Here is a 20,390-nt window from a genome sequence, read left to right on the forward strand (position 1 = left end):
TGACAACAATGACTGACGACAGCAGCTCTGGGTTTAGAGAGATGTTCCGTCATTTTACGGTTTTACTGCAAGTGCAGAACATACGCTGTAGTCGGTAGTCGATTTGGTGTGTTCTTCACACTGTTGGGGAGACGGGAGCCGACTGATAGTTGGGCTACCTTTTCTGATGACGATCAGCAGTCGGACTGGTGTGTCATGGCCTTTATAGATACAGTTAAACTGAGATCAGGAACCCACCAGCCCAGTATGAAGCCCACTGGACTCTCACAAACAAAATAAACAGATAAAACACCAACATAACCCTCTACTTTATTAAATTCCACAGTGATAAACAAGAGATTAGATAAAAAGTTGAACTTTAAGTCACAGAACGAGCCAACAAGTCTGCCGATGTTACAGCCCATTCTTCACTTAAGACGTGGATGTTTTTTCTTCCATTGTCTCAGTAGTAAACCCAGAGCCAGAATAATCTACATTTTTTCTTGGATTTCAGTGTTTGAACCCAAAATAAACAGTGTTACACAGATTTGTAATGTTTAGTTTCTAACTTCAAAGATAATCTCTTGTGTATTGTCCGTCAGCGCTTAACTGTTGGGTTTGTCCAAAGTATATGAAGCGAGGAATGAGTCCATCAGTGTCAGTTTCCATTTATCCAGATGTTCTAGTAGTAGTAGAAGAAGAGGAAGAAGGAGGAGAAGAAGAAGAAGAATTCATTTAGTTGGGATGCCAGGGATCAGTCAGCTTTATTCATAAAGAATAATAACAGGGCAAAAACCAGTGTAATTAAGTGTTAACGGATTTTAGGACATAATAATAAAAAAAATACTCTGAATTGACTTTGGTGGTTTTAACACATGAATGATTGCATAAAAAATGAGTTTGAATGTGGAAAAAAATACTCAATGTATAATTAGCTAAATTTTCTCTTTGTGGCAAATTATTTTAATATGTACATATGTTTTATTTATTTATTTACCTTGATTTAACCAGGAAGTCCCATTCAGATTGGAAACCTGGCCAAGGTAGCAGACATACAAAGTCAAAAGTATATCAAACACATATAGGATACACAATGAACAATAAAACACAATAGAATATATTGATATACTGTATATATATTTATCCTCCTTTGGCAGTTCTTAAATATTTCTCTACTGAAGTAAGAAACTGTCTGAACTCAAAGTGTCGTTGAAGGTCAAAGTTCACAGCGACATTAATAAGTTCTTGAGTTCCATGAGTGTCATGGATGTAATCTGTAACGTGAGGAGCCTACGACCACAGGGTGCTCATGCCACTTCTGAAAAGTTTTTTTTTTTTTTGCCGATATAAGTGTGCGTTAGATCGCTGCGACGTTGGAAAACCGCTTCCAGCGTGGACCGACCTGAGGCGACTGAGCCTGAACCCGTTCAGAGGACCATGATAAAAACAGGACCGGTCTATAACATGTACCGACGCTTTGTGGGTGGCGCTTTAACGTCCTGTACCTGCTGATACGACCCATATTCCTGACATTATTCTGTGTTTTCCTGCAGTGTACTTTACATTTCCTTTACATGTTCTTCTGTTCTCCAGGGCCGGGCTATAAGAAGCGCAGCAAAAGCCCCCGTGTCCCAGATAAGAAGAAGGCCTCCGCAGTCGCCAAGGCTAAAAAGATGGCGCCCATTCGCATCAAACTGTCACCAATAGGCGCCAAGAGGAAGAAGAGCTGCTCGGTGAGTAGAAGGGGCGGGGTTACAGGGTGGATGGAGCTGAGGCTGGGCTTCTGGGTCTGGGTCTGGTTCTGGTTCTCCTCTTCCTCTCCCTAACTCCATGGACTCGTCGTTTCAGAGCGAGGACATGGATGAGGACGAGTCTGAGCAGGAGGACTCCAGCGTTCACAGCTCCTCGGTTCGGTCCGACAGCTCCGGACGGGTCAAGAAGAACAAACGAGGACGACCGGCCAAGAAAAAGAAGAAAAGTAAGAACCACCTCCAGCCTAGATGGATATTAAACAATACTAGAACTGGTCCAAGTCTAGTAGATCCACATCTGGGCCAAGACTACGGTGTGGAGGTTTCATATCAATTTGTCAAACCAGTGTTTAGACTTTAATTTCAGACAGTGAAGAGCTGGGATACATCAGGAAAATACACATTTGGTTCAAAGTTTCTACAATAAAATGAATTAAATGCATCGACTGAAAAACAGGGTTGTTGTAGAAGCTAAAACTAGGCACTAAAAACGTAATTTATACGTAAATTACACTGGGTTACAAAAAAAATGTTTTTTGCAAGTTGTCTAGGTTTTTTCAACTGAATTCGGACCATTTTGCACCGCTAAATCCAAAAATGACATCTGTTTTTCTCAATCAGGTCAGGTTTTTTGCTAATTTGATTTTGAAAAATTTGATCTTCTCACAAAATTGATTACATCTTTGTGACTTTATCAATTGATTTTTTTATATAGTTCTCACCCAAAATAGGTTTTAAGAGAAAAAAAATCATTTGATCACTTGATTCCTGTTAGGTACATGGTGTATTCACCGCAGATGTAGCAGAATACGTCAGGCTTATTTTTGCAAGATCTTCTAGTCGAAGCCATTTCATTCACCTGTAATATTAAAAAAAACAATCATAAATTGGCAAAAGTAAAATGTTCAGAACTCGTTCATTGCAAGAAATATGAAAGAATTTTGTATCCTATGATGTGAAAATGCCCATAAATGTAAGCAAAAGTGTTAAAAAGCCAATATGTAGCAGAGTTCAGAAAGTTGACCTGATTGAGCAAAATGAATGTGATTTTTGGATTCAGCACCAAAATTATCCTAAATCAGCTCAAAAAACTGAAACAATAAATTTGTTGTTGACCAGTGTTATATACAGTCCTGTGTAAAAGTCCAGTCCAACACTTGTTATTTTTATTTATTTCTTTTTAATTGAAATTTTTTACACATATATTTGACAACACAACAAAAGATGAACAAATGAACATTGCTTGGGTGCATTATACATATATCAACACATTTCCTTTATCCAGTCTTTCCATCATTCTTAGTTCTGTAAACAGTCCATTTATTCCACTTTTTGTCCATTTGTGCTTCCTGTAGTTGCAGTTTGTGAGTCACCATTTCCATTGTACATATTCCATCAATAATTTCAATCCACTGGTCCTGTGTTGACACTTCTGTCCTTCCCACTTCCTTGTAATAGCTTTTTTGCAAGCCACTGAAAGTATCGTAACCAAGTATGTGTCGTTTCCCACTACATTTCCATCAGATAGTTCCACAAATACAGAACATCACAGCACATTGGAATGTCATACCCCATTATTTGTTTAGGTTTGTTGGTTTAGTTATGTATGTGGATGTATGTGAAGTATGCACAGCAGGAAAAACAAAGATTTCAGGGTAAAAACCGCTTATTTTCAGGGTTGAAATTTAGCATTAATTGATACCGATTAGAAATTGAGTATAACTGTATGTGTAAACATTTATCCAGTAGCTTAAATTACTCAGTTCTGTTTCTGTTGATGTTTTTAGTTAGTCAGTGAGACTGTTAGCATTAGCTTCCTGAGTTTCAGCCTTTTCATTCAAATACGTCACTTCTGGTTTCAAAAACCCTGACGCTGACGACCCAAGTGTCAAACTTGAAGCTTCAGAACACCGTCTATAAAAAACTCATGCTTGCCGTTGCAGAGGTTTCATCTTCTGTTTTATTCAGTCTGAGTGACATCTGGGGTTCATGTCTCCAACTGAATTGTGGGATTCCTCTTTGTTGCTTTGCCTCTGAGATTACAGGATTAAACCTAAAAGAAGCGCTACTTGACACAAACTGATGTAAGCGGCTGTAAAAGCGGTTGGTTGCATATTTATGACGGTGCTTGTAATGTGGTTGAAACATTTCCAGGAGGTTTTCACTGTAAAAATAAATAGAACAGAACAGAATAGATCTTTATTGTCACTGTCATAGGAACAATGGAAATTCCTTTAGCAGCAAAAACAATTTGTGCAAAAAAGGACTGTATAACATATCACACAAAATACTGAAAAATGGAAGCACTGTACGAAAGCTACAAGATTAAATATTAACCCATAAGGACCAAGTTTTACTTTTGTGGCAGCTCCCAAATTAATTTTTCTCTATATTTAACCATCCTTAAGTGATTTATCACCATTTATGTAATATTATCTTCTGTGTTTTGTGGGTTTTTTTCAGTGAAAATACGGTATTTTCTTACATTTAATTTACTGATCATGTAGATGTTCATAAAAGATCAGATTAAAGTTGAGGATAATATGAAAAAAGAGAAAACTGAAGAAAAAGTGACTTTTTCAGCAGAATATATCACTAACTGAACATAAACCCAGTGTGTCCATCCACTGTCATTGATCCAACTCCATGGGTTTTACTGATGAATCAGTGTTGTAGAAGATGACGGTGTTTCCATGGTAACTACAGAGCCTCTGAACGTCCAAATGGGTCTTATCTGATGACCATGAAAAGATGATAAACTGTATTTTACACCAATTATTTACATGGATTGATAGGATTAGTGGATTGACAGTGATTTAACTTTTTAAATCAGAAAATGATTTTGGTTGACATTGGATGTCTGGATCTTTATGGGTTAAATATACATATGGGTGTTTCTATAAAACTGGTCCTAAAAACAGGACATGGGGTCTAAAAATTCACACCAGATGTAGACTAATGTTATGAAGCACATAACATTGTCTGAAAATGTGATGTTTTCTGAAAAAACTATTTTTCAGATAAAACACATTTTTATATTATTTTAAATACAAAAATCTGTATGTAACATGGTAAAAAGGATGTGAAAATTACACTTTATTATTTTTTGGAATATCTTTTTATTCTCTCACAGGTACATTCTGGGAATTGAACTAATTATTCAATGCCGAGGGTTTCACAAAAATGACCGCTGTTGCAAAATCACTCACGATTTATTTGTGTTTAAATGGGCAGGTTCCGCATGTAACACCAGTGGACATGATGGGTTACATACAAAACCTGAAATGAGACTGAGATTCATGAAAAACCCACATGTCTGGATTAGAAAAACCACTAGGATTGACACATGTAACACAGTGTCTTTGTTTATAGTCTGTATAAGACCATTTACAGACATGTTTTCACATCTAACACACTGACACCTAGGTAGCTTTTACTGTCCCAATTTTGGTCCTATTTTTGGACCCGATATTTGATTAAAATTCCTTAATTATGGGATGGCTCAGAGCAAGAGTATAATTTTTTTTTGCATTTATCGGAGGTCATCATTAGGTCCATCCTGGGGGGAAATACGTCTACATTTCTCTTTTATTATTGGGTCTAAAAAGTAAATAAACCCAGTTTGATAGAAGCACCCATCTACTACTGAAGTACTACAAAACTACTCAAATATACAAAGAGCTAACTCTATACTACAGATGAGAACATGTACATCAATAAGGATATTATACAGGTATAATAGGATATATACAAGGTAAGATAAAGAAAAACACGGTGCATGTGTTGTGGTTATTACACTGAGGTAGGGTCAGTATTGTACCGTCCATTAGACTGGGGTGATGGTTTTAATATAAAATGCTCTGTTTCCTCTAACCTTTCAGTCCCAGGTGACGAAGAGGGCGACGGCTACGAGACGGACCATCAGGACTACTGCGAGGTGTGTCAACAGGGCGGAGAGATCATCCTGTGCGACACCTGTCCTCGGGCCTATCACCTGGTCTGCCTGGAGCCGGAGCTGGACAAAGCCCCAGAGGGGAAGTGGAGCTGCCCACACTGTGTACGTAAAAGCACCTGAACGCACCACGTCCACACTCACTGGACCACCACTGTACCCCAGATGCACTCTGGGTATGTGACAGGACATGATAGAAGTCATGTTTCAGTAATCTTTGCTCTTACAGGTACATAATTAGTAGTATCGATGCACCGATTCGATACCAGTATCGGCATCGGCTCTGATACTCAGTGTGTGTACTTGTACTCATAAAAGTAATCCAATACAACTGCACTGATACCACTTATGGCCATGTGACATTCACAGTTCAGTGCAGCAGGTACGCGGTGGTGGAATAATGTGTGTGGAGTGTGAAGAGTGTGGAGATTTTTCAAAATAAAAGTAACGCTGACTGCAAGTAACGTTCCAGACACAGACAGATACAGACGCAGTGTTCTGTCCGTCCTCTGCGTACATTCCACCCGTTTTCCAGGTGCTGGCAGATGCGTACCCAGACGAAAAATACTAGCAGGAACCGTGGAGGTAGAGGATCTGTTCACAGAGCCACTGTGAGAGTTAGAGAAAAACTACTGACACATTTAGGACAACTACCCAGGACTGGGCCGGTTTACATCCTATTTATAATACTATGGAGGTACGGAGCGGTGCGGACCGCCGCCAGTGGAAGTGAAAACCAAACTTATCACTCATTTCTCTTTTCTCTTCCTGCTGAAGCTTTTAAACCTTACCAGAGAAAACGCTGCAATATTAGTATCACATTAGTGTTCCCTCTGTCATCTCCGTGTTTGTTATTACTGACTTCTTCTTCTTTTTCTCAAAAAAACTTTACTCTTCTTCGTGGTATTTGTCCAGTATGGTTAATTCAGAGCGGCGCCCCCTGGTGGATTAATTGACAAACGCTCATTCCAACACATTAAATGTCAGTAGCAGCACTTTGTTCCAGTCAGACTAATGACAACGACAATAAAGCACATTTACAAAAGGAACTAACAACTGGAATGGGATTACTAAGAACTCGTATCAGTACTCTGTATCAGCAAGTACTCAAATGGAAGTACTTGTATTTGTACTTGGCCTGGAAAAAAGTGGTATCGGTGCATCCCTAATTAGAAGTTACCCAGTAAATGGGTCAAGAATAAGACCAGATATTCAGTGGAATTATAAAAAACACTTGCAGATTATGGTATGATATTAGCGAACCGGTTATTTTTCATAGCAGAACACTGAAAAAATAATCATCAGTCTGTGCAAGTTCTCATTTTCCTAGGTCATTCATCCTTAGTTCTTTGACCGGACTAGTTTTTGTTCTTGAAAACTTTTCGTCATTTCATCCAAGAGGCTTTGAAAATTACTAAAGATCATCTTTTAAGGTGATTCTTTTCTAAATTGTGTAGCTGTGTAAGTTTCTTTGACATGCCCAGTGTTTAGTTAAATCAAAAGTCGGCAAAACGACCCAAAATAAAAGATTCACAGTAGTCTTTTTCACCACTAATATAAGATCAAGACGTTCAAAAAGTGGTCGGTCACATGTACAACACTACTGATTGGAGTAGATGAAGTACTTAGAATCTGTAAATAAGTCGGTAAATACAGCTGACGTACTAAAAAAAAAAAGTCACCGTGGATACATCATAACTTGAACAAATGAGTAACTGAGGAGGTTTTTCTATTAACTGGATCCATTCTTTCCTTGATGTATTTTAAGTTTGTCAGTCTGTTAGCAAGATAACTCAAAAAGTTATGGACGGATTTGGATGAAATTTTCAGGAAACGTTAACACTGGCACAAGGAACAAATGTTTAAATTTTGGGGATGATTGGGGGGGGGGGGGGTGATTTGCCTTGATGGAGGTCTGTGCTCTCCAAGTGATTTTCTAGTTTGTGTGTGTGATGTTTATCCTAAAATTCTAATGTCTTCATCTTTCATCTGGGACAAAACCAAATTGCATCAGACTTTAAGCATCATCTCCGTTCAACGTCAGAATAAAATCACAGCTTAATTAAAACTGAAAGAGTCGTAGCTGTGGATTGTAGCAGCAGACACTTGTTTTATCCCCCAGCTCTAACGTCAGCTCCGTGTTCCTGCTGCTACAGGCTACTTGGCAAAAAACAGGGTGAAAAACCAGTTACAAGTGGTTTGTTTTTTCTGTCTCGGAGCAGATGAATCGAAGCTTTGTGGCTTCATCTCACATCTCGGTGGAACAGAAACAATCCCTCCCAGACACAGACACATACCTGGAGTGGCAGCGTGGGCGTCGATCCATTCAGTAAAGTCACACATAAAACCCCAGTGTTCATTTTTAGGTTACCATGACAGCATTTGCACTGGTGTTTTTTTTATTAAAGCAGGTGTGTGATGCAAAACACACCGGAGGAAAACCAGACAGAAGTGATAATAGCATGTGGCAAAAAAAACAAAAAACAGCCAACAGTCTCGAACAAAAAAGCTCAGAAATGAATTTATGTTGTTGGAGAAAGAGCAAGTCACAGTAGTGTTTGTATTCTGTTCGATGGTGTTAGAAGTAAAAGAAGAGTAAAAAGGCTGAAACCGAACCAAGGACACTATTCAGAAGATCATGTCAAAGCAAAAGAGATGCTTCATTCAAGAATCAGTGTCGACTCTAGTGAAAAAGAGATTGAATCAATGTTCTTTTGCAGCTTTTGACACTTTCAGATGGTTTCTAATCTTAGATCCACTGTGGTATAATGAACCAGATGTGTTTACAGTTAGCGGTTAGCATGGGGGTTAGCATGGGGATTAGTCATAGAGCACTGCAGGGATGTTAGCGCAGGTTAGCATCGGCCCCGTTCCCTCGATAAAATGCCAAAGGGGTTTTTCATTTGCGTTTGGATTATTAGAGGAAAAACAAGCTCAGTGGAAAATAAAAGGTGATGAAACATTTTGTCGAGGAAGATAATCTACATGTGTGAAACCACTTTTAGGATTTTTGAAGCATGAATTCAGTCTGCAAAAAAAAAAAAAAAAAAAAGTCTCTTAGTTTCAGGTGTTTTCAGATTCAGGATTAATTAGTCCCAGAGGAAATTGTGTAAAAAATAAATAAATAAATAAAAGTAACAGGCTTGTCTGGGACTTGCCACTTTTTCAAAACCTCCATTTGTCCTGAACTTAACTTTATATAGTATTATTATTAAAGGTCAAAGGTTAACTCACTTTATTGTCCCTGTAGGAAAATTTGGTCTCTGCATTTTACCCATCCCATTACACACAACACCTAGCATGATCAATACGAATTAGCATTAGCTCTTAGCACTTTGGGATCAATGAACTGCCATTGAAGGTGGTTAAAGCTGCAGGAGACTTTCGTCACCAATTTTTCATCAAATCTGTAAAACCCCAGTCGTAGCCTAAGTATCATGAATCCGTAAGTCTTTCTGTGATTACTCACCTGAATCTCTTCCCTCATGTTGAACAATTCTGAAGTGTACTCCACCATAAACAAACCCTTTGTTTACAAACAGAGCCGGTAGGTAACTCGGGCATTGTCAGAATTTTGTCACGACGTACATTGTGGGAAGCGGATGTTCACGCAGAATCGCGGCAGCAGTAGTGCAACCATATGACGTCATATGGCTGCAACAAACACAACGCAGAAACAGCTGAAACGTGGAAACGGCAGGAGGGAAGCGGAGCTCCAGCTGTTTCCACTACTGATTTGTGGATGTGTACACTGTACACTACAGTCTGAGCTCTGTGGATGGACTGGGCACATGCACCATGGATGAATACTGCAACGTCTGTATCTGAATCTGGCAGACTTAGAAGGGAGGTGACGACGTGTGGTTTCATAACGTGTACCTGTTACTATATGAACTGTATTGAATACGGCCATACATAGGTTCAGGTCTCCCTTGAAAAAGAGATTTCATCACAAGGGACTTCCTGGTTAAATAAAGGTTAATAAATAAAATACCACAGATACTTCCTTAAACAGTGTCATACATATTTAACAGCACATCCCAGAATACCTTGCGCAGGTGTCTCTTAAAGTGACAGAACCTTTTTCTGTTTTACCTACATTACAAATACATTTCATTACAAACTGATTCAGCGAGGGAGCAACAAGTTGAGTTTTAGAAACAGAGAAATGACTTTGGAAACAAAGTCCGAACTTTTTCACCTGACTGAATGTGAGGCACGTGTTCTGAATTGCACAAACGTCATGGTCTTATTTGATGAATAATCAAGCTCATTGAATTACGCTGCATATTTTTTTTTACCAGAATGAATGTGTTGAAACAGAATGTGCTTAATCGTTCTGTATCATGATTTGGATGTGAATCGTATCACATTACATCACGAGATGCCATGTACGTATCTTTAATATATCGGATGGTGTATCGAGATACGTATCGTATTTGCCTGACAGCTACGATTCCCAGCCCTAGTGAACATGCTCTGAAGCTGAACCTAAAACTGAAGGTGAACTCTCCTTGAAGCTGATGAACACAGATGAAAACATGTTCTCGTTTCTTTTTTTTTTGCAGGAAAAGGAGGGAATCCAGTGGGAGGCGAAGGACGAGGACTTCGATGACTTCGAGGAGGACAGTGAGGACAGGGTGATCTCAGATGTGAGCGCAGGGATTCCCACCGGCGCCGAGGAGGAGGACGACGACCACATGGAGTTCTGTCGGGTTTGTAAAGACGGCGGCGAGCTGCTGTGCTGCGACACCTGTACGTCGTCCTACCACATCCACTGCCTGAACCCGCCGCTGCCCGAGATCCCCAACGGAGAGTGGTTATGCCCACGCTGCACGGTCAGTCCCGCCTCCACCTCCGCCTCCGCCATGTTTACCTCCACCCGAGACTCGCTGTTCCCTCTGTCTCTGAGTTAATCATCTCTGAGGTTAATTTCATGACGCACAGGCTCGCAAATGGAGGATTTATGAGCCACTAATGGGCATATGATGGAAGTAGATACCATCTGAGTCTTTATGTTCAGACACAATTGGACGACCGGGACGTCAAATTACATTTTTAGAGTTAATAGCAGAGTGAATTGAAGCATCACTCTACCACGAAAACCCGGTATCTCTGAACTTTCAGGTGGTGGAGGTAATGAAAAGAGACGTTTTCAAATGTCTGACGGTGTAATTGTGTCATTTTAAATGGTTTATCGAAGCACGAGGAGACGTAGGAGATTTATTATTTAATTCAGGTCAGTTCAGTTTTATTTATAGTTATAGCTCCAAATCCCAACAAAATCATATCAAGGCACTTAACATAATAAGGTCAAGACCTGCCGAATCCAAACCGAGAGCTGCAAATTAGTCCAATAACAGCTTTTCCTGCTGTGAATGTAGACGGCAGCGGCATGGGAAAAAAAAGCAGAATTTAACCACACTGATGCTATTAGCAGAGACGAGGACAGTGTCTACGTCAAATTAACATCTGTTTGTCAAGGACGGAGTCTAATGTAACTGAGATTAATTATAGTTACGCAGTAGAATGATGCACAGTGAATGTGAAAAGTCTGAATTTATGTCGTTTCACGTTACAACAGAAACCTGGAGTTGAACTAAAACAGGATGGGCAACATTTCCAACAGTCTCCATTATAGTAAATCTGTAGAAGCTGTGATAGTTTAATCTGCTTTTTATTAATAACAGGTGAGGTGTTATTCCAACAGTTTATTACAGTCCCCATGAAATGTGTTTCAACCGTGATTATTGAAAAATGCTATTATTATTAATACCAGTAACTAGTTGGACATGTACAAAGTGTTCCAGATTTTTGCCCTTTTTCTGAAAAAGACAAACTCCTAATAAGCTTTTTCTAATACAAATGAATATTACAGTAATATTACTGGTCATAACCTGATTATGAGCATAAGCTTTTGTTCATAGTTTTCCACTTGTGCCTGATGTTCCACATTGTGAACTCACTTTCATTTCTCCAAACCCCCTCTGGAGAAGGTCGGCTTTTTAATATATGTTGTTGATATCGTCCATTCCAATCAAAAATGTGGATTTTTCTTCGGATTCTTTCATCATAACCAGAGAGAGTCTTTTTTTATTTCCTCCATCTGACTGAGTCTTTCAGTTGTATCCAGCAGTAAAACAAGCAAATTAGATTCATTTTGTGAACTTTCTATAAACATGTTCAACTATTCTTCCTAAAACAAGAAATAGTATTGCCATATTCCACATCTTAATCAGAAAATGCTTCATTCTGGAAAAAAAATTAATTCAGAATATCTAAATGGAATATGCTGTTTACATGGCACCTGACAATTCAGGATATGGTTTCATTCAGAGTAATAGAGTGCATGTTTTCTGATAAAATTACCATAAATGTACCTTATTATTTCTTAATACTTGTATTAATGTTTTATTGTGCTGTTAGTCTTCTGTACAGCACTTTGGTCCACTGTGGATGTTTTAAAGTGCTTTATAAATAAAGTTGGATTGGATTGGAATGGGAGGCATGTATAAAATCAAAAATGATTTGGTTCTAGAACAGAGCCCTGTGGAACTCCACAACTAATATTTGTTTATATAGAGGATGCATCAAGGTTACTTTATTTATACTTGTGGGTAGATTTGTTTTGCAGACAGAGTGATTGCATTTGGCATTACAACAAAACATGCACTGAACCTGTTCAGCAGGTATTTAATCGAGTGTCAAGACAAAAAGTGCTCAGTGTTCCACCATTCAACATGATAGCAGCATAAATAAGTAAAAGAATAAAATAAAAAATAAGATCAAATAAAAAAAACAAGATGCAATAAAACATAATAAAAAACCTCAAGAAGATAAAAACAGTCTCTGGGATAAAAACCAGGATAAGAACATAAAATTAAAAAATTAGAAGTCAATAATAATAAATAGAGCAAAGAAATAGGATAACACGAACAATTTGGAATCTGTTAAATAACATCTAAGCCAATCTGGAGCAGTTCCTTTAACTTCAACGACTGGTTCTAATCCGTATTAAAGTGTTGTTAACAATAGTAGAGACAAGTCCAGTATCATAAATTAATAGATGTTTGAACCTTTTTCTGAGTTCTGATGTACCGTAATCTTGACTCAAACTCTGTGATATAAACTATATAAACTGTCGTAAAAACTCTATATAATGGAATTTGTCTTTTCCTGTTTCATGCAGTGTTTGCTTCTAAATCCCGTTGTGACTAAAGCCAACCTATGCCCTTCTAGTGTCCGCCAATCAAAGGTCGTGTCCAGAAGATCCTCCACTGGCGATGGGGTGACCCTCCGCCCCCCATCCCTGTTCCTCCGGCTCCCGACGCCCCTCCCGACGCCCCCCTGCCGCCCCCCATGAAGGGCCGAGCAGAGAGGGAGTTCTTTGTGAAGCTGACGGGGCAGTCGTACTGGCACTGCACATGGATCACCGAACTGCAGGTATGAGCACCAACGTACGCATCCACAAACCAGCGCAGGACGATCACCTTTTAATATCATTTAACTGGTTCTATATTTCTAAAAACCCTCTGACTGAGATTTTGAGTCACAACCAGCAACAAAACTATCAAATTATATTCCTTTGGTGAATGTGCTATAAACATGTCCAAAGAATGATCATTAAACCACAATAATATCCACATGTTCCTTGTCTTAATGTGGAAATGCTCCATTAAAAATGACCTGATTCAGAACATCGACATGGAATATAAGTGTTTACATGACATGGCTGTATTCAGAATAATTAAAATATATGTTGTTTCCTGATAAAAAAAAAAATTGCCAAAGGGAAGTAAATCATTCCAGCTGCTTTTTGACATCTGGTTGAACTCCATAAAGCAGTTCTGTGATCAAAAAAGGAGAATAAAATAAGCAACAAAAGGAACAAAAACAACCAAACTGATCAATAAAATTAACAAAAAAATAATAAATCAACAAAATAATAAGTAACATGAACAAAATAAGCTACAAGCTGAACAAATTGAAGAAAAAAATACTAACATTAAAAACAAAATGTAGGAAATAAACAAAATAAGCAACTAAAAATAATAACTAAGTAAATGTAAAAAAACAAAACAAAAAAAAAAAATCCATTAAAATTGACTAAAATAGAGTAAAAAAAAAAAATGCAATAATTATTTGAATTTGGGTTCAGTAGTTTAGTTTTGGGCTCTTTTTTTTTATAAATCAGTCCAGATGTTTTTTTGACACATCAAACAGACAAACCTTTAAACTCTAACGATGACAACCAGTTCGTATTTGTGTAAAAGTACTAGATGAAAACCTGTGTCAAAACCACTTTTTCATGGAAACGTGGTTAAAATATGAGGCGACAAACCAGCTGCTCTCTGCCATGTTCCCTCAGATGGATTCGAGGCTGGGTTCCACCCCTGCTGTTGTTTAATTCAGTCTAAAGAGGGAACTGTCGCCCCGTTAATGAACTCATACATCATAGAAGCAGCTCCTTTTGGTAACGAGTCCACATTTAAACAGTCGTTACCCAGCGGACCTGAGGGACACCGAACTGTTGAGAAGATCCAGTGAATCCATTAATACAGTCGTGTATCCTTCTGTTCAGTCCGTCTGTAACAGGTTGTTTGCAGGTGAAGGGATTTTGTAGATAGAAAACGTGGTCAAAATACTTAGAGTTTGAGTCGTTTAGTTTCACTCTAGTCGGTTGAGTTGAGAAAATGTGTTTTTTTTTTTTTTTTCATCAAGCTGTGACAGTTAGTGATCATTAGCGGAAAAATAAAAAAAAAAACTTAGACCCAAGAAATTGGCTCTGTAGTTCAGCTTTGGGTTGGCAACAAAACATCAAAAAACAACAGCACTAATGCTTAAATCAGATGAAGAGTTACATAATATTTATAAGATCAGGGAACTATAATGTATGGAATCTTAATAGTGGACTGAATCATGTTAGGTCACTGACCTGCCTGGGCGGAGGTCTGCGCTCTCCGAGTGCTTTTCTAGTTTGTTTATTTATTTATTTTCTTGTGTATTGTTTATTTCCGGGGAGGTATTTACATAAGCCTTTTTTGGCTTCTATCCTCTCTTGCTCAATGGTGTTACTTGCATGAAAATGTTTCTCTTGCTGCTTATAATGTACAAATAAATAAAATCAAATATTACATCGCAATTCAGTGACTGGTAATTTTATTTTATGTCCAGATTGGTGCGGACACTCAGATGTGGTAATTTACACGTAAGAGATTGGATCTGTGTTAAACCTAGACCTCCACTAAGGCAGATCTGTGCCCCCCCCCCCCCCCCCCCCATGACCACCAAAATTTAATCATTCTTCCTTGTGCCAGTATCAACATTTCCTGAAAATTTCATGAAAATCACGTCCATACTTTTTGACTTATCTTGCTAACTACCCACAAACAAACAAACAAACCCTGTCAAAAACATAACCTGGTGGAGGTAATAAATCCATTCATTTAGATGTGAGTGTCGACACTCTGATGCTCAGCTGAAACCCAAAACTGAAACTCTTGTACCTTCGTGTTCTTCTTCCAGTTGGAGATCTTCCACTCGGTGATGTACAGAAACTACCAGAGGAAGACGGACTGGACGAGCCTCCCAGTCTGGATTATGGCTCCGGGCCGAAGATGAGACGGGGTGGGTAAGAGTGAGAAGAGGAGGGCCAAAGACCCCCCATACGCCTCCGGAGGACAAGTACTACAAGTACGGCATCATCCCGAGTGGATGATGATCCACCGCATCATCAACCACAGGTGAGCGAACGGCGCCAGCGGGGCTGATGATTCCACTTGCACTTCAGCACTTTACTTACAAGGTTTCCATAGTAACATTAGTGCGTTTCCCTCACATGAACACATTCTGTTAATAAGGCTTCAGCTTCATGTCATTAGCTGAGTTTTATTGGATAATATTCCACTAATGATGGGAACAATAAAGTCAAGTCTCTTTATTTATACACTGTATTTCCATTTAAAAGCCTGGTTGATAATGGCTCCAAATCAAGGTTCTAATAGTTTTGGATTTTTCCTTATAGTTTAGTTTTATTTAGTTTGACTTTTTCCCTCTAATTTAGTTAGGTTTTAATTAGTTTTTAGAGCAGGTTTGCTAGTTTAATTAGTTTTTGTTTTTTCTAAATGCTTAGTTTTAGTTTAGTTTTAGTATTAGTTTTTTTTTGTGTTTTTTTTATTTAGCTTTTCTCTTCTTCTCTTCGCGTATTCAAATAAATCCAGACAGGACTCTGCTGCTTTCTCCCAACTTTAGTCTCCGTGTTTCCACGTAGAGTTTGGACGAGAAGTTGACTCTAACGACAAGTGACCACAAGTGACGGACCATAACGTACTGTATGGTGCCACTAGCTAAAATTGCTCAAGTGAAATAAATCGATTTCGTATCAATCCGACATTGACAAAGACAAAATGAAGGGAATTTTATCCATAATTTGTGTGTATTTAGTTAGTTTTGTAAACACACAATACAGTTTTAGTTAGTTATCATTTTTTTCTTTTAATTGTAGTTTTATTTATTTCAGTTAATGAAAATGTTTTTACATTCTAGTTTTTTGTCATTTCCTTAGTTTTCGTTAACGATAATAACCTTGTTTCAAATTAAACATAATATTCAGATATACAGAATTTTTTTTCTCCACAATATTTTTATTGGTATTTAAGTTTTATAATGAAGGTAAACAAAGTAAATAATAATATATTTATATAGAACATGAATCAAAACAAGGCAAACACTCATACAACCCATTCACATCACGTAGACTTGCAGCAAATGAGATATATAGATAACATATATATTCTTATGAAACATGTAGACATATACGTAGAAATTAAATTAAAATACAGCAGTCATGAGAATAAAAAATAAAACTAATAATTTGGATGACATGTTCCTATTTTCCAGATACCATAATGTTCATATATGGTTCCCATAATTGTACAATTTCTCCAGTTTGTCCTTTGGAATGTAAGTCAGTCTTTCCGGTTCGATGCTCTCTGATTAATTTAATACTTAGTTTCTTCATTTTTTTTTGTTTTTAAATCACTCATCTGAAGTGATCCAATTTCCCACACAAGACGAAGGCTATGAATAAAAACAGAATAATCTGCAACCTGGAAAAAGACCCATTTCAGAATATCCAAATGGAATTAAATAATTACATCTGTCAGTTCATACAAATTTTGACTATTCTACCTTATTAAACAGAGGAAATTATAAATAAAGGCCTGACTTTTAATGTAAGCCTTCTTCCACTAAGGGCCCGGTACCTTCTGCAACTTGAAAAATAAAGGCCTGGTACTTTCTGTAACTAAAAAATAAAGGCCTGGTACCTTCTGTAACTAAAAAATAAAGGCCTGGCACCTTCTGTAACTAAAAATAAAGACCTGGTACCTTCTGAAACAAAATAAAGGCCTGGTACCTTCTATAACTAAAAAATAAAGGCCTGGTACCTTCTGTAACTAAAAATAAAGGCCTGGTACCTTCTATAACTAAAAAATAAAGGCCTGGTACCTTCTATAACTAAAAAATAAAGGCCTGGTACCTTCTGTAACTAAAAAATAAAGGCCTGGTACCTTCTGTAACTAAAAAATAAAGGCCTGGTACCTTCTGTAACTAAAAAATAAAGGCCATGGTACCTTCTAAACTAAAAAATAAAGGCCTGGTACCTTCTGTAACTAAAAATAAAGGCCTGGTACTACTTCTGTAACTAAAAAATAAAGGCCTGGTACCTTCTGTAACTAAAAATAAAGGCCTGGTACCTTCTGTAACTAAAAAATAAAGGCCTGGTACCTTCTGTAACTAAAAAATAAAGGCCTGGTACCTTCTGTAACTAAAAAATAAAGGCTGGTACCTTCTGTAACTAAAAAATAAAGGCCTGGTACTTCTGAACTAAAAAATAAAGCCTGGTACCTTCTGTAACTAAAAAATAAAGGCCTGGTACCTTCTGTAACTAAAAAATAAAGGCCTTGTACCTTCTGTAACTAAAAAATAAAGGCCTGTACCTTCTGTATAACTAAAAAATAAAGGCCTGGTACCTTCTGTAACTAAAAAATAAAGGCCTGGTACCTTCTGTAACTAAAAAATAAAGGCTGGTACCTTCTGTAACTAAAAATAAAGGCCTGGTACCTTCTATAACTAAAAAATAAAGGCCTGGTATCTTCTGCAACTAGAAAAATAAAGGCCTGGTACACTATTTGATATAATACAGTACCTCACTATTGCAACTATCATCTTCCTTCCAGGGTTCACACCCCACCATACGATGCCTGGCCACAAAAAAGTCCAACCTTCTAGTCTTTTATTGGACCATGTTTCATGTCGATACTCTGCCTCATGTGTTTTGTTCTGTGTGTGGTGTGGGCTCAGTATGGATAAGAAGGGCACGTACCACTACCTGGTGAAGTGGAGAGACCTGACCTACGACCAGTGCACCTGGGAAAGAGACGACCTGGAAATCCAGAGTTCGCCATCTACAAGGCCTCGTACTGGAGACACAGGTGAGTCCAGATCAGACCGGACCAGGTTAGATCCAGATCGTAGCTGCCGCTGACGGAGGACGCTTAAATATGGGTCCCGATTTTTACCCCCATCTGTTAAAAAAATGACACTAAATATAATAAAGTGTCCATAATATTATGTCATAATTCACCAAGGAAAGGTAGAGTGTGGAGGAAAATTAATTTGGAAGTCATCATATCGAGATTTACATCTTTAAGGATTCAATTACTGAAGTACAAATTTTCAAAAAATCGATAAATTGTGGAAATTTACAGATAGGAGGAAAAAAGAAGCTAAACCTCATCTTTTACAGTGAAGACGAAGGTGAAATGTGCCTTTAAAACCGGTGTTTCACTGACCTTTATTTATATCTATAAAACGGTTTGTATATCTATAAAAACAGTGTATACATCTATGAAAAACAGTACATATATATCTATGTAACAGTATGTATGTCTATGAACCCAAGTCTATATAGTCCCTGAAGTGCACAGATGCAGTACTACTGTACACTACATCTAAAAATACATGTGTTTTGTCATATTCAGCATGAAAACAGCTGTGTGGCAGAAAAGTTCACACTCCACTGTCGGCGTTCACCTGCTTTTATTTCCCTCCAAAACTGACCTAAAAACCAGCCTGTATGGATGTAAACGCTGCGTAGAAACATCCAAACACCTTTACGACAACAGAAAACAATGAAGAAATTAAGTAATTATTAGTTTTTCAGAATAAAAAGAATATATATAACATATAGAATGAAATGTTTGCTTTTTGTCGCTAAATGATTCATTTGCTCTTACCACAGAATTAAATTTATTTTATTTTTTTATTTTATTTTTCAGGAAGAAGAAATATTTAAGATCAATCAAGAACATAGAAATAAATAGAATAGAACAAACACAGATCCCTTCATTTCCTTTTGTCATTATTGTCAAATCAATACCATCACAAACACAAGATTAAATATAAGAAAGTACCTGATTTTCATTGAAAAAATGCAAAATTATGATGTGAGGTGATACATTATTTATATATTTTATATTTTGCCTTCATAGTTTTCTGTCTAATCTTTGTAAAGTGTATTTTTCTTTTTGTAGGTATTTTCTAAACCCTTTCTGCATATTTCTCTTATATTTGATAATTAGACTGTTTCTATTTTATAATAACATGAATATTCGGAGTAATTCCTCAGATACATTAATACTGTAACAGTACATTATTTTTGAACGCAGTCATTTATTCATTTATCGTCAGGTTTATTATTCCTATAGTTTTTATTATTAGGTGTAAAAAACAGCAGGTGGTCACTCCATCATGTGTTATTATTTTCTGGAGAACATCTTTTCTGATTATCTTTTTTTTTTCCTTTTTTTTTTTTTTTCCTCTTTCTTTTATATTTACATCTTTTCTGATTAGATTTTTATAAGTAATCTGAATAGAAATATTTCTTTGCTGATGTAGAAAAGTGTTTTTCTTTCAGTTCTACAGCTTCAGGGAGGACGATAACTCCACCATCATCAGTGTTTCAGTCGTATATTTACAGTTAATGGAACAGGTCACATGATCCGGATGGAAACGCCTCATATGAACCATAAAAATAACCTTACATTAGTAACTGTTTGTGCTTTGTTGTTTTTTTAGGGACGCCATCATGAAGGAGGATCTGGACAAACCGAGGAGGATCAGGAGTAAAACCCGGAAGGTGAAGAAGACGAGTCTCCGGCTTCACCTGTTACTGATGTGAGTTCAGTTACATTCATCATGTTAGATCACAGGTGTCAAACATACGGCCTGTGGACCAAAGCCGGCCCACCAAAGGGTCCAGTTTGGCCCATGGGGTGAATCTGTGAAATGATTGATTGATTGATTAATATCTTTATTTCAATCATGTAAATGACAGTTTAAAACCAGAAATGCAAATAAATGATAATCAAGAGAATGAGAACAAAACAAGATGGTAACTTAAAACTGCAACGTCTTAAGCCTCAAAATTTACATGAGCGAAAAGGAGTAGGAGGAAGTATAAACTAATCTAATCCTACCCCTTCAAGCCTTTACATATTTACCAAAAACAACACCTTGTGGAGTTCATTTATCAGTGTACATGTGGAAAATCATTTCTTTATGCCACTTTTTAAACACAGTCATACTGGAAATTTGTTTTAGTTCTGCATTCAATCTGTTCCACAGATTTATGGTTATTACTCAGA

General features: G+C 37.4%; 1 protein-coding gene across 1 annotated transcript in view; it reads left to right on the forward strand.

Moving 5' to 3' along the window:
- The window catches only part of LOC115439047 (chromodomain-helicase-DNA-binding protein 3-like), a 104,067-nt gene that overhangs the window by 19,860 nt on the left and 63,817 nt on the right, over positions 1-20,390 (forward strand). The window contains 14 exon segments of the mRNA XM_030162942.1: positions 1,573-1,712; positions 1,828-1,957; positions 5,612-5,787; positions 10,251-10,520; positions 12,922-13,125; positions 15,208-15,256; positions 15,259-15,301; positions 15,303-15,356; positions 15,358-15,383; positions 15,386-15,425; positions 18,046-18,131; positions 18,134-18,176; positions 19,822-19,874; positions 19,877-19,920. Coding sequence (XP_030018802.1) covers positions 1,573-1,712; positions 1,828-1,957; positions 5,612-5,787; positions 10,251-10,520; positions 12,922-13,125; positions 15,208-15,256; positions 15,259-15,301; positions 15,303-15,356; positions 15,358-15,383; positions 15,386-15,425; positions 18,046-18,131; positions 18,134-18,176; positions 19,822-19,874; positions 19,877-19,920 — 1,358 coding nt within the window.

The sequence above is a fragment of the Sphaeramia orbicularis genome, chromosome 18 (genome assembly GCF_902148855.1).
Source record: "Sphaeramia orbicularis chromosome 18, fSphaOr1.1, whole genome shotgun sequence".
Lineage (NCBI taxonomy): Eukaryota > Metazoa > Chordata > Actinopteri > Kurtiformes > Apogonidae > Sphaeramia > Sphaeramia orbicularis.